At 40.5% G+C, this 14,293-nt stretch overlaps 1 protein-coding gene across 1 annotated transcript; it reads left to right on the top strand.

Moving 5' to 3' along the window:
• Positions 1-3,006: 3,006 nt before the first annotated feature.
• Positions 3,007-13,297, top strand: CMTM2 (CKLF like MARVEL transmembrane domain containing 2). Its single transcript, XM_051975079.1, has 4 exons — positions 3,007-3,278; positions 5,937-6,098; positions 9,614-9,718; positions 12,622-13,297. Exons 1-4 carry the CDS (start codon positions 3,132-3,134, stop codon positions 12,757-12,759), a joined length of 552 nt encoding a protein of 183 aa, XP_051831039.1. The 5' UTR covers positions 3,007-3,131; the 3' UTR covers positions 12,760-13,297.
• Positions 13,298-14,293: the final 996 nt, after the last annotated feature.

Genomic DNA, 14,293 nt, shown 5'->3' with positions numbered 1-14,293 from the left:
TGTAAGGATGAAAGATTCTGCTCTGAATATACCAATATGGGGTGGAAGAAAGTCTGAGAGAATACTGATATTGAAGGAAAAGGGGCTGTCCGTGCATGTCAGCATGGGTATATGTGTATAGATTTATTAAGAGTTCACTGGGTTAATTTGTCTTTGGCAGCAAGAGGACTGCATAGTAGATCCCTGTTTACCAGGTATAGAAGAAAAAAAATACATAGTGTCAAAGATGGCCCAGGATCACATGCAGATTTCCTTTTGTTTTCCCTTCAGTTGTATTTTATTTTTCCAAATACATATAAAGCTAGTTTTCAACATTCATTTTTGTAAGATTTTGTGTTCCAAATTTTTCTCCCTTCCCCTAGCCCCAAGACATTTAACAATCTGATATAAGTTAAACATGTGATACCTTTTAAACATATTTCCCATATTTGTTATATTGCATTTGCAGATTTTCTGATAAAATGGTATTTTTTTTCTGTTTACATGATTTCAAGGTAACATATTTAACTGTAGGATCCTAAGTTGAGACTGACACTGGAGCCCCCCATACATACCTCTTAAAGGCTCAAATACCCTCTACTCTGTGCTTTTTAGATATTCCAAGCAATAAAATCTAGTGAAATCAATAAGCTTTTACTATTACTATGTGCCAGGCACTTTGCTAAGCACTGGGGATACAGAAGCAAAGAAATCAGCCTCTGTTCCCAACAGGTCACATAATGGAAGAGACAATAGCTTGCAGACAAGCTAGATTGTAAATGGGAGAAATTGGAGGCACTTTAAGGGGAATCAGGAAATGCTTTTTACAAAGAGTAGGATTTTGGCAGGAATCTGAAGGAAGTCAGAGAAGCTAGAAGGAAGCAGATGCAGTCAGACTGTGCTTTAAGAAAAGCAAGCTGATAACTGAAATGATCAGAACCAGGAGATCATTACACACAGCAACAGCAAAATTATATGATGACCAATTCTGATGGACGTGGCTCTCATCAACAAATGATTCAGGCCAATTCCAGTGATGAAGAGAGCCATCTACACCCAGAGAGAGAGAGAACTGTGGAGACTGAGGGGTGGATCACAATATGGTACTTTCACTCATTTTGTTATTGTTTGCATTTTGCTTATTTTTTTTTCCCTTTTGAGCTGATTTTTCTTGTGCACCGTGATATTTGTGGAAATATAGAGAGGAATTGTGCATGTTTAAAAAGATATAGCTGGACATCAGCTTGAAGAGAGGCTGCTAATAGAAAAAAATTTTAAAAAGCAAGCTGAGTGAAGAATGAATCTGAGAAAAGCAGGCAGATCAACAATGAATTAAAAACTCCAAGGGAAACAAATATCCTCCTGACTTAGCTCCTTCTAGATAAAGCAGCCAAGAATGAGGGAACTTATCACTGAAAAGTCTATGCAGGCACCAAAAAGGGTGGTGGCTGAGACTTAATCCTCTCCTCACACCCCATAAAGGAAGTTAAGATGAGCAAACAAGAGCAAAAGGCATTCTGTAAAGCATTTGAAAAGGGGTCTGTAGTATGAGTGAGGTGAGACTATTCTGGGGGGTTCTGCATCTCTGTCTCCCCCCACATGAGGCAGTACTGCTTGGGGATGGGATGGGCAGTAGACCCAAAACAGGAGGATGAAGTCCACAGGACTTAGAGCTGAAAGGGACCCATTTCAGTCCCTTTGAAGAAACATGAGGTGCAGGAAACACAACTGCTAAGTTGGCAGTTTGGTGTCTCATTCTCCCTCTACTCCCATTTCACAGATCAATCAAATACTAAATAAGCTTGTGTCAAGCCTTGTACTAGATCCTGGGGAAACACAAAAGTGAAACTGCTGCTTCTATTAAGGAGATATAACAGATGCCTGTTCAGTCGTGTCCAACTCCTCATGATCCCATTTGGGGGTTTTCCATTTCCTTCTCCAGCTCATTTGACAGATGAGAAAACTGAGGCAAACAAGGTTAAGTGTCCAGGGTCACACAGCCAGTGTGTTGCAGGATTTGCACTCTGGTTTTCCTGACTCCGGGTCTGACTCTATCCACTGCACCTATAGCTATGTAGAGAGCTGCCTAGATCATATACACTGTCAAGTAAACCGATAGGATGAGAGCATGTATAAAACGCTTTGAAGTTTTCAAAGTTTACCAATGTTAATTCGTTTGTTTTCACAACTCTGTGAGGGAGGTGCTGGTGTTCTGTTTTACTGCTGAGGAACAGTGACTTGCCCAGGATCACAAAGCTAAGAAGGGCAGAGGGGCTAGTATCACCTAACTGTAGAATAAATACAAAGGAGGGTCCCCAACAGCTTGGGGGTGATCCCTGTGCCCTGTATAAGCAGGGGAGGCTTGGGGCTTCAAGGAAGAGCTCCAAGAGGCACAAGTGAGGAAGGCAGTCAAGAAATCTGGGGGAAGAGGAGATGGTGACATCCCCAAGGTCAGGCGGCATGCCTGGGGCAGAGCCCAAGTTTCCAGGGCTGGTCACAGGAAGAGATGGTCCTTACCAAACCAAACCTTCTACACTCACAAACGGACCCCGTTCCAAGGTCCCGGGGTCCGAATGGTGAGGTCCCAAGGGTGGGGGCGGGGTGCGGAATGCACTGAAGCGTGGGGACCCCAGGAAGGGACCCCAGATAGCTTTTACAGAGAAACACAAGGGGCTCCAGGGTGGGGGGGCTTTGCACAGAGGAGCACGGGGATCTCAAGGTTGGAGGGAGGGTTAACATTGCACAAAGGTGCACTCAAGTCCCAGGGTTAGGGAATGCATTGCACAGAGGCATACAAGGGTTCTCAGGGTTGGGGGGACTTTGAATGGAGGAGCAGGGGGACCCAAGGTTGGAAGGGAACGTCGCACAGAGGCGCACAAGGGTTCCCAGTTTGGGGGGGGAGGGTGTTGCAGAGGCGCTCGGAGGTCCGAGGCTTTGGGGGAAGAAGGGGAGTCTTGAACGGAGGCGCACGGGAGTCCCACGGCAGGGGACGCGCAGGGGATGCCGGGCAGTGTTTCCACGGAGACTCGCCTCGCGACCACACAACGGAATGGCGCGGGGGCAGCAAGCCGTTGGGGGCCCGACTCCGCAAGGAAGGCATCTTGGGATGGGGCTGCTCCCGGCCCGGAGTCCGTCCCCGCCCGCCACTCGTAATGTCGACCCCAGAGATAAACGCCCCGGAGTCTCCTTTGGCTCCAACGCATAAAGTTGGCTTCGCCAAATACAGATGGGAATGCAAGCAAAGCTCCTACGACTACTTCATCAAAAGCGGTTCCGGAGATTTAAAAGTTCTGTCTGTGGTGAGACCCGGCCCATAGCTGGGGGCTAGGAGCCGAGGGGCGGGGAACGCCGGCCTGAGGGAGACAAGCCAGAGGCCTCTCAGCCTCGGGAGACTGGGAGACAGGCCCTCAAAATCTGGGGGCTCTGTAGTTAGGTCTGGGGGCGGGGCCTCGCAACCTTGGGAGTCTGTGGATAGGTGTAAGGGAGGGGCCTCTGGCCTGGAGGCGGAGCCAATTAATTTGGGAGGGTGTGGATAAGACTGGGGGCGGGGCCTCGCAACCTTGCAAGTCTGTGGATAGGTGTGAGGGAGGGGCTTCTGGCCTGGAGGCGGAGCCAATCAATTTGGGAGGGTGTGGATAGGCGGGGAATGGGAGAGGGAGGGACTCTGGTCTGGGGGCGGGGCCTCTCAGCCTGGGGACTCTGTAGATGGGTCTAGAGGCGGGGCCGCTCAACCCGAGGAGTCTGTGGTTTAGGACCACAGCCTGGGCATCGCAGCCTTGGGAGTGTCTGCAGCCGCGGTGGGAAAAGAGAAGCCGGCCTCACAGTTTCTGAGAGTCCAAGCGGTGGGGGGGCGGGGTGGGAGAGAGAGGGGGGGTGACAGGTCCTGATGCAGGAGCCAGAAGAGACGGCTCCAGCTCCGGGTCGTCCCCTTGGGAGAATCATTTAGGGACCTGGCTCTTTCCACTCTCTCTCAGACATGGGCCCCAGCTGAGATAAATGCAAATGATCTGTGCTGCTCTTAACAGTTGTGGCTCCAAAACAGGATATCGGCCTCCAGATGTGGCCTGGCTGTGCAAGAGAACATGAGGATCCCTCATCCTAATGCCCCAAACAGCATTTGCTTCTCTCCTCCCTTTACTCCCAAGGCAAATCGCTCCACAAACATGTTTTTCTGCTGACAGTACTACCATCGTTCTAGTCATCTGGGTGCAACACCTGGGAGTCGTCCTTGATTCCTTCCTGCAGTATCCAATCGGCTTTGTAAAGACCACCTCACCATCTTGGACCGGCGTCCCTTTCCCTTCACTCATACAACTCAGTCACCTCGACTCCTAGTGTCACTCCCCCATGATTCCTCTTCTGGCTATTGCAACAACCTGCTGATGGGCTTGCCTGCTTCTGTCTCCCACTCCAACCGTCCTCCCCTCGAGCTGTCAAATTGGTCTGAGGATGTCATTTACCTCCCCCTCCCCCTTCAGTAAACACCAGTGACTCCTTATGTCCTTCAGGCTCAAATCTCAATTCTTTGTATGGCTTTCAGAGCCCTTAATGTGCCGCTCTTCTCCCCTCTCCACCCTTTTCCAGTTTTCTCACACCACACATATATACTTACTCTGTGATCCAGTGACACTAGCCTCCTTGCTATTCCTAGCATAAGAATTCTTTGGTGTGGGAGGGCAGGGAGAGGAGGGAAACAATCAGGGTTAAGTGACTTACTCAGGATCATGCAGCTAATAAGTGTCTGAGCTGAACAGGTAAATCCCATGTTGGAAAATCCAGTGTCAACTTCGTGGCAACCTGGTGAACCCCAAATTAAGTAAAACAGACCGATTAAAAAGGCCCCTCAAGGGCAGCTCCATGTTAGAAATGGGCATGCCCAGAGAAATCCAGGAGACACTATGATAAAACACAAAATCCAAGCCACCCAATCTATCATTGAAATTTCCATAATGTAGTTCTCACTAATCAAGCTAAACAGACTTTGACTCTCCTCCCTTCCTGTATCTTATTTTCTAGTGCACTAATTGTTCCCTCTACTCAATGGCTCAGCTGCCCCAGGCTATCCCCTATGTCTGAAATGCATTCTTGTCTCACCTCCACCTCTCAGAATCTCTTCGTTTCCTTCCAGAATTCACTAAGGTGCCATATCCTACCTTACAAGCTTTACAAGCCCTTCCCTGACTCTCCAGATTAAGTACTCTCTTCCTCCAGAAATTATTTTGCATTTATTTATTTACCCACACTGTATCCCCCAGAAGAATGTAAACTCCTTGAGATCAAAACCTATTTTTTTCCATCTTTGTATTTTTAGCCATCAGCATCAAGCTCTGCAGTTCATAAGAATAATAACATAAACATTTATTGGATTAAACTGGATGTCACTCTGTAGGCTCATTTTAAGCTTGCGGTCTATTAAAAACCTTAGCTCTTTTTTTCACACAATTTATCTGGAAAGCCACTCATTTTTTCTTGAGCAACTGATTTTTAAAAAAATATATAAGATGTGCACTTTATTCCTAATAGTTTTTGTTGTTGAATTGAATCAAAATTGATCTTTCTTCATTAAAATTCTACTCCAAAATTTCCTTATGGAGTTAGGATCCCAAGGGGTGCCAAAGAAAGTGCAAGTTCTAAAAGAATCCACCAAGTGACAGACCTTTGAGGACTAGCCTAGGTAATTGTGAAGATAAACACTGCTCGGTTAGTTCCTGGATGATGAGGAGGAGAGGGGAAGAAACATTCCAACTATGGAAAAAGATGTGTTGAGGTTGTGACAGAGAAGGGAGGGCCCAGAGGAATGAAATTCCAATTGCTTGGAATATTGAAGTAAATGTCATTCCAATTTAGATTAGGACTCTATTGTCCAACATATTCCATATCTTTTCATGACTGGATAAAATCTTGACAAATTGGTAACTAAATGATGATCTATGGAACTCTATTATTTTCTATTTCAGATATTATTGATAGTGTCGTTTATCTTGATGAAAAGAACCCAAACAGCCAATGTGTTCGTTCCAGTGGTCTTAATGATAGAATCCTTCCTCCTTTTTTTCTTCATTTTTGCGAATATCCTGGCATTCCCAAGATATTTAACAAAGCTGATCTGGCCCATTTTTGTAAGTGTTTATTTTTGTAATTTCAATTTAAGTCTTTGTGGATACATATCATATATAACAGACATGTAAACTTTGGGAAAATGTTCATTGAATTGAATTCAGAGGTTAATAGAACATAAGGGATGGTTCTTAATCTTTTTGGTGTCCTGGGCCCCTTTTAAGATCCCTTTTTAAGAATCCTTTTTAAGAATAATATTTTTAAATGCACAAAATAAAGTACTAATTGTATTGATAAATAGTTCTCAAAATGGTGTTTTAAAAAAAGGTAAGAGTCATGTTAAGAACACCTGATTTAGTTCTGGGATCTCCTTACCCCTTTTCACCTGAGAAATTTTTATGTAACTCCCGCGTATATAAGTATATAAAATAGATATATAAATCAAACATTTACTGATAACAAATAATAATTTCGTGACTTCCACATTCAGTTATGAGACTCCATATGGAGTCAAGACCCACATCTTAAGAAGTTGGGATCTAGTCAAATGCTTTTATTTAAGAGATGAGGAAACTAGTCCCAGTTTTCTGGGACAGTGAGTTACCAACAGTCAAACAGGTAGTCAAATAGCAAAATGGGATTAAAAACCAAGATTCCAAATGTGATAGTCTTTCCATTATGCCATAGATTGAATTAGATCCTCTACTGCTCTATGATCTGTTTTGGGTTTGCTGTCCAACTACCTTGGCTCTCTTTTCTCTATTAGAGTTGAACTCTATATGCTTTACCTATTTGTGCCCACTATACACCTCTCTTCTTTTGCCCCCTGGTCATTTACTGTTTTGATTCCATGTTTTAATATTTATGCCAAATGGAAAAATCCCAGAGGAAAGAGCCATAGACTGATGGATCATGAAATCATAGATTTATATCTGGGAGGGACTAAATCTAACCACCCTTTACAGGAAACAAAACTAATAATAATGATAATATCAAGTCTCAGGGTTTGCAATGCACTTTACAAATATTATTTCAAAAGAAATTGAGTGACTTGCCTAGTTTCACATGGTTAATAAGTGCCTAAGGCAGGATTTGAACTCAAGTCTTCCTATTTCCGAGTCTACTACTATGCGGTGTGTTATCTACCTGTCTCAAAAGAAGGGATTTTATCAAGTTTACTCTAGAGGTAAGCAGCAGAGTCAGCTAAGACCATTCACTCTTCCTTTCAGCTCAATTCTCCATCTGTTCTCTTGTTCCAGTTTTACACCTAATTAGCTGTGGAACTCTGTGCAAATGGGAAGCCATGAGGATTTTAAATTTGCTCCCTATGTTCCCCTATTCTAAACTTTCTTGTTACTGTTGAAGGCACCACCATCCTCCCAGTTTAAAATCTGTCATCCTTGACTCTCCACTATCTCTATCCCTCATATCCAAGCTTTGGCCAAGGATTGGCCATTCTACCTTTGTAACTTTCCTTCTCTCTTCTTACTTTGCTCCCACCCTGGTATAGGCCTATGTCATTTCACACCTGGACTGTTGCAATAGTCTGCTACCTCAAATATCTTCCCCCCATCACATCCTTGATTCATTTGTCATATTATCTTAAAACAGATCTGACTACATCCATCTCTGTGTCTTTCTGTCGCTGTCTGTGTGTGTATGTGTGTCTCTCTCTTTCACACACACACACACACACACACACACACACACACACACACTCCCAGAACAAAACATTTCATCTCCCAACTCTGGGCATTTTCGTTGGTTGTGTCCCTCCTCATCTCTGTTTTCTGGCTTCCCTGCTTTCCTTTAGATCCCAGCCCAAATCTCATAGGACAACTTTCTAGATCTTAATTTTGATGGAATCTATTCATTACAATGCTTGAAACTTAGTAGGCACTTTAATCAATGCTTATTGATTGAATGACTTATATAATGGAAGAATCACTGACTTTGATTTAATAGACTATATGTGTAATTACTGACTCTACTAACAACTAGCGACATGGAACAAGCTTTTTAATCCATGTGTACTTCTGTTTATTTGTCAAATTAGGGGTTCAATTAAGTGATCTCTATAATTCAATAGATAGTTACCTAATCACTAAAATGGGGATAATAATCCTTGCGTTATCTACTTAATAGGAATATTGTGATAAAAGCATTTTGTAAAGTGAGTTATGATTACTAAAAAAAAAGAACAACTTTGCTTTTGTGGGGGGAAATGGATTTGATTAAGAAAACAAAAGTTTTCATGAAGATAAATTAGAGGTAATATCCAAGGAAAAGCTCTGGGTGGAGGATGAGATCTCCTACAGAAGGTGACATTTGAGCTATATTGAAGGAAATCAGAAGGTAGAGGTGAGGAGGGAGAATATTCCAAGAATGAGTTGGGACATGGACAGTCATGTTCAAGGAACTAAAAACAGACCAGTGTATCTAGATCAGACAGTAATTGGAGGGGAATGAATTATAAGGAGAAAAATGAAGGGGTCAGGTTGTGAAGAGTTTTTTTTTAAATTCACACCAAACCTTTTCTATGTGATCTTGGAGGTAATATAGAGCAACTAGTTATTATTGAGTAGAGAAATGACAGGATAAGACCTACATTTTAGGAAAAAATATTTCAGAAGTTGAGCAGAGGATAGACTGGAGTAGAGAGTCCAGGTATGAGATGATGAAAGACTACAGCAGTGATGACTGAATGAGTGGAGAGAATGGGATGTACAAGAGAGATGTCTCTCAAAGTAGAAACAAGCCTCAAAACTGACTAAAAATGTGATTACAAGAGAGCAATCAAGGATGACCTCAAGACTAGGAGCCTGAGTGATTGGGAGATAATGGCTTCAAAGGCAAATTGGGAAACTGGAAAGGGAAATGTTGTTTGGGGAAAGATGAGTTCAATTTTGGGCCTATCAAGTTCAATGATCATTTAGTTTAAAGAACAGTTACTATGGATTTACCATGAGAATTATCTGCTTGGAGATGATCATTGAATTCACAGAAGTTGATAATAACAAATTAGGAAGTATGGCAGAGAAGAAAAAAGGAACCAGGGCAGACCCTTGAGAGAAACCCATGGTTAGTAAGTGTCACCCAGATGAAGAACTAACAAAAGAGAGTTGAGGAGTGGTCAGACAGGAAGACTTATGTAATCCAATGATCTAAGATAATTCTGAAGAACTTATGTAAAAATTATATCCATCTCCTGAGGAAGAACCAATGAAGTCTGAATGCGGATTAAAACATACTTTTTTACTTATTTTTGATCTGAGTATTCTATTAGCCATTTATATGCAAATGTGTCTAGGAAAGACCTTCAGGACACTGTAGGAAACCCTGGAGTAAAGAGGCCAGAGGTGATGAACCTGGATCTGGCTGAAAAAAGGTTCCTCCATAATATCAGTTCCTTGAAGGTGGACTATTTTAATTTTGCCTTTGTATACTCAGTGTGTAGCTTGATGCCCAAAACATAGTTATTGAGTTAAATTGCAATCAATCCTTAGGCAACCATAGTATTTTTATGATACTCTTGTCAGCATTCAATGTTGACTATTTTTCTATTCTGCTTTTTTAGGACATGCTCAATGACTTTTTTGCATTTATATACCTTGCATATGTTGGTTTCTATTCAATAATTCATCCACCAGCCACTATGGATAAATTATACTGGCAAGTAGCTGTAAGTAAATTATTTTTAAGCTTCATTTTTACATTAAATTTAAATTTCAGTCCTTTGGAAAAATGTCTACGTTCTGTCCTGTTGTAGGAGAAGTATCTATTTTTGAATGGGCAGCGTGATGTTAAATTAATGCCACTCATTTCAGTCATGTGAATTGAATTTTAAAATAAGTAAACTGTACCAGTTTCTCCTGCCCATTTCAGACCTGATAATTGGCTTCTCCAAATGAGTTTAGGTGTTAACTCTGCATCCTTGCTAGAGAGGGAAAAAAAGAAACTGATACACATGGTAAATAGGTCCCAAAGAGATTTATTAAAGAATTATATTGATAACCAGCTAAAGACAGGTATAATGCCATGGACCTTCAGGATTAGTAGGATGGCAGCTCCAAAAACGGCTTCCTAGCTTCCCTTTTGGAAGGAAAAGTCTCATGGCTGATACATGCCCTTCTTCATGAGGGCTCTAGGATCCTAATTGGTGGAGAGCAAAGTGTTATTTATTGTGTCTGATGCTAGCCTACCCTTTGGGATCTTTGGCTGGAGTAATTGGTTGGCTAAGATAAGAATATAGAATTAGAATGTTTGCCAATTTACTATTGGTTGGCTATCTAGGGAATATAGCTGTCTTATCTGTGACCCTAAGCTCTGTGGGACCATTTGGGTCTAGATACTCTTAATTTGTTTTTTTTTTAATTTTTTTATATAGCTTTTTATTTACAAGATATATGCATGGGCAATTTTTTAGCATTGACAATTGCAAAACCTTTTGTTACAATTTTTCCCCTCCTTCCCTCCACCCCCTCCCCCAGATGGCAGGTTGACCAATACATGTTATATATGTTAAAGTATAAGTTAAATACAATATATGTATACATGTCCATACAGTTATTTTACTGTACAAAAAGAATCAGATTTTGGTAGACTCTAATTTGTAAAGTTATGATTGGAAGCTCAGGAATAAATCTCAAATGGTTTTTAGGGCAAAAGCAAAATAAAATAGGAAGTTATTAAAACTACCTCAGCCCATAGAAAAGTAGATAATATAGTCCCAACTCTTCTAAGGAGTTCTGGAAGTATCCAGGGTACATTCTTCCACCATTGTCTCAAATGGGAATAAAAAACATTCAAAGACGAGGTGCTTAGAGGTCTTTTCTTTGAGATCCAATACCATAAAGGATTACTCATATTTTATAGGGTAGCTTAAAATACACTTTCATTATACAAGGATCTTATGTGAGGAGAAAAAATTATTAATATAGCTAGCTATATATTGGGGATTTAATGTAGGGTAGAACCATGATGGTAGAATAGTATCAACCAAGCTCTACCCCACAACTCCTCCACACAGATAAAATGCAGCAGATCATATTCTGATCAGAAATCCAAGAAGAGAAAATTACAGCAAATCATTTTTTTAAGCCAGATTAATAAAGGAGACAGAAGGGTCTGTGGACATTGGGACAAGGTCTATTGAAGAACAAGAAGGGGCTCTGCAGCAGGGCCACAAGGAGCTTGACCTCTGCAGCATCCAGGAATAGATGGATGCCAACTGGCAGCTCTGTCACTTACTGTGAAGTCTGGGTCCCAGATCCAAAATGAAAAGGGGACTTGTACCTACAGAGTAGCATCCCGGGGTGAGAAGGGAGCCCTAGATCCTTAGTCACCAGTACCCTAGATCATGTACTGATCAAGAACAAGCTTGGAAGCAAGCAGCAGCTGCGTGGCTGGGACCCTAGGAGGAGAGTAGCATCTCATTTCCAGTCTCCTCTTTACCCCAAAGTCAGAGCAGAACCAAAAGAGACCAGACCAAAGAGAAGTCTGCAGTTCTGTTACTTTGAATCAACAGAGCTTCCTGGATATCTAAACGTGTTTTGAGTTCAGCAACAGTCTTATGAAACACCAAATGGAGTAGGCCCACAGACTCAATTCCAGGGCAATAACTCTCAGAGATGAGACTGAGGGGACCGCAGTGAGTGGATCAGGCCACTCAGGAGCACTGAAAGCTTATAGGGCCTGCAAGGACATTCTGAGTTCCTGAAATAACACAACACTCAACTCAGGAAAAGAGCAAGCAGCAAGACTCTCAGGGACACAAGCTTGGCCCAGACATTCCCTCTGGAAGGGAGCATTGACTGGCCCTAATATGAAGTACTAAGTTAGGAAATATACTAGAAGAATTAGAAAACTGAAAACTAATCCCATCATAAAAAGCAAAACAAACATCAAAAAATTACTCCCAAAACCTACCCAAAAAAGCTTCAAAAACAAAAAGTAAAAAAAGAAAAGCTTCAAAGTAAAACACAGATTGGCCACAAGTTCAACTAGAATTCCTAGATGTGATTACATATTTTTCTAATTTAAAAAGAATTTTAAGTGTTTTTATAAATAAAATGAGGGCTCTAGAAGAAAAAGTAGGAAAGGAAATGGGAGTTATGGAAGAAAGAATTGGAAACAGACTTAAGAGCTTGGCACAATAGGTATAAAACTTCTTCCAAGCAAGAAACTCCCTGAAAATTAGAAAAAACATAAGATAATGAGTTCCTGAGAAGGCAAAAAGTTTTAAAACAAAGTTTAAAAGACAAGAAGAAAAAAAAAGGAAGAAAATGTAGCATAACCATAGCAGAATCAAATAATTTACATATAACAATGATATTGTAAAAAACAACTGTGAAAGATGTAACTATGATCAACAAAATAACCAACTACAATTCCAAAAAACTTATAACACAAGCTATTCCCTTTCAGACACTTACCCCCAATTGCCTTACCAAAAAATACTTATAAGGTTATATCAGTTTTGGGGGACTAATAGACATGGATGCTTCTAAATGTCAAGAAATGGGAGGGGAAATATGTTGGTACCACTGTGAATGACTAAAATAACGGCAGTACTTTTCTTTGCAGGGACTCATACTTTCTGTTGCCTTCTTGTCCATAGTAGATGTTGTTTTACAAGGCTGGGGTTTTTTGGATTGGAGGACAAAAACTAGAATGAAGTATAAAAGTGACTCTGCAACCAGATCGAAGACTCTGGACACTTAAAATCTCATAAAAAGCACAAACATGTATCATTTTTCTTTTTACTAGGATGATTTTCTTTTCCACTAAAATTCCCATTTTGACATTTTCATGGCAAAGTGCTGTCCCAAAAAATAAAGAATGTATGAAAGTCTTTCCCAGAGGAATACCAATTTTAGCCTTACCAAATACAGTTCTCTTCTAAGACCTCACCTTGGCATAGACAGGAATAGTCTTGGGTTCTCTGAGGCCAAAACAGCAGAATTCATTTTAAGTGCTTTATAAATGAGTCTTATTTGCCTGTCTGCAAGCTCTACCAGATTGAGGCAGTCTTGAATATGGCCTGATAATACCATATCTGTCATCAAGACACAAGACCTGCTGTTCAGTAGTACGTAACACTATGATAGCTTCAGGATAACAGAAATTTGGTTCACAGTAACTCATTGGAGCATTTGCCGAGTCAAAATTTGTGACCTGTATTAGGGGATGGAAGGCCTAAACTCTAGGGATCAGATCCTTGAAGAACTGAAATATCAAATAAAATTCAACTGGAAGAATCTTTTGGTTTCTTATAGGACATCTTTTGTACTCATTTACTAACCTTAATTGTCAGACCTTGGAAGGGATCTTAGAATATAGAATACAAACCATTAAGATAGATAAACCATTGGTTAATTTGACTTTTTAAAAAGACCAAAGTATCAAAAGTATCAGATGAAAAGGGTGAATTTACAAAGAAAAGCAATCATTAGGAAATTGTGCCCAATTACATGCCAATATATCTGAATCTAAGCAAAATTGACAAATATTTACAAAAATATAAGTTATTCAGATTAATAGAAATAGAATATATAACTTCATCTTAGGAAAAAAAATTGAACAAGCCAACAATGAACTCATAAGAAAAAATTTCCAGGATCATCTAGGTTCACAAATGAACTCCATCAAACATTTAAAGAACAATTCCAACACTATAGAAACGATTTGAAAAAATAGATGAGTCCTTCCAAATTACTTTTGGGCCACAAATGTGGTGTTACCTAAACCAGGAAGAACTAAAACAGAGAAAATATACTATGTTCCCCAAATAATGAAAAATTTTTAACTACTAGCTGTAGATTCATAGGAATGAGATAAGGAAAAGATTGGGGGAAGAAAAGGGAAAGATCTAAGCTGGATGGAAAGATGGGGAGAATACGTGACAGAAAATTAAGGAATAGAACCTAAGTGTAAGAGCAGGGATAGGAAATGAGAGATATACACAAACACAACAATGATCAAGAGTAGAATTAGAAAAGGTAAGGATAGTAATCAAAGTAAAAGATTCAAAGAGAAAGCTTCATTATATATCAACCATATTAAAATTGTTTTAGATGTATGTGTACATGATATATGTACATAAGTACATGTGCTTATATACACAAATATAACTCTGCTCAATTGTAGTCTGCTTGAGAAAGATAGGGAAGAAAGAGGAAAAAAATAAAGTGATAAAGTGTGAAGCAGAGAACAAAAAAATGACAATGAAAATGTCTTCTAGTACATATGTTTTCTT

Source organism: Antechinus flavipes, chromosome 2 (assembly GCF_016432865.1).
Source record: "Antechinus flavipes isolate AdamAnt ecotype Samford, QLD, Australia chromosome 2, AdamAnt_v2, whole genome shotgun sequence".
Lineage (NCBI taxonomy): Eukaryota > Metazoa > Chordata > Mammalia > Dasyuromorphia > Dasyuridae > Antechinus > Antechinus flavipes.
The sequence above is the reverse complement of the archived record's forward strand: the minus strand, read 5'-3'. Positions and strand labels throughout refer to the sequence as shown.

Excerpts from the sequence above, each read along its gene's own strand:
- CMTM2 (XM_051975079.1), top strand. The coding sequence starts at position 3,132 with ATGTCGACCCCAGAGATAAACGCCCCGGAGTCTCCTTTGGCTCCAACG. Across the intron at positions 6,099-9,613 it reads AGCTGATCTGGCCCATTTTT|GACATGCTCAATGACTTTTT; the intron begins GTAAGTGTTTAT and ends CTGCTTTTTTAG. Across the intron at positions 9,719-12,621 it reads AATTATACTGGCAAGTAGCT|GGACTCATACTTTCTGTTGC; the intron begins GTAAGTAAATTA and ends TTTTCTTTGCAG.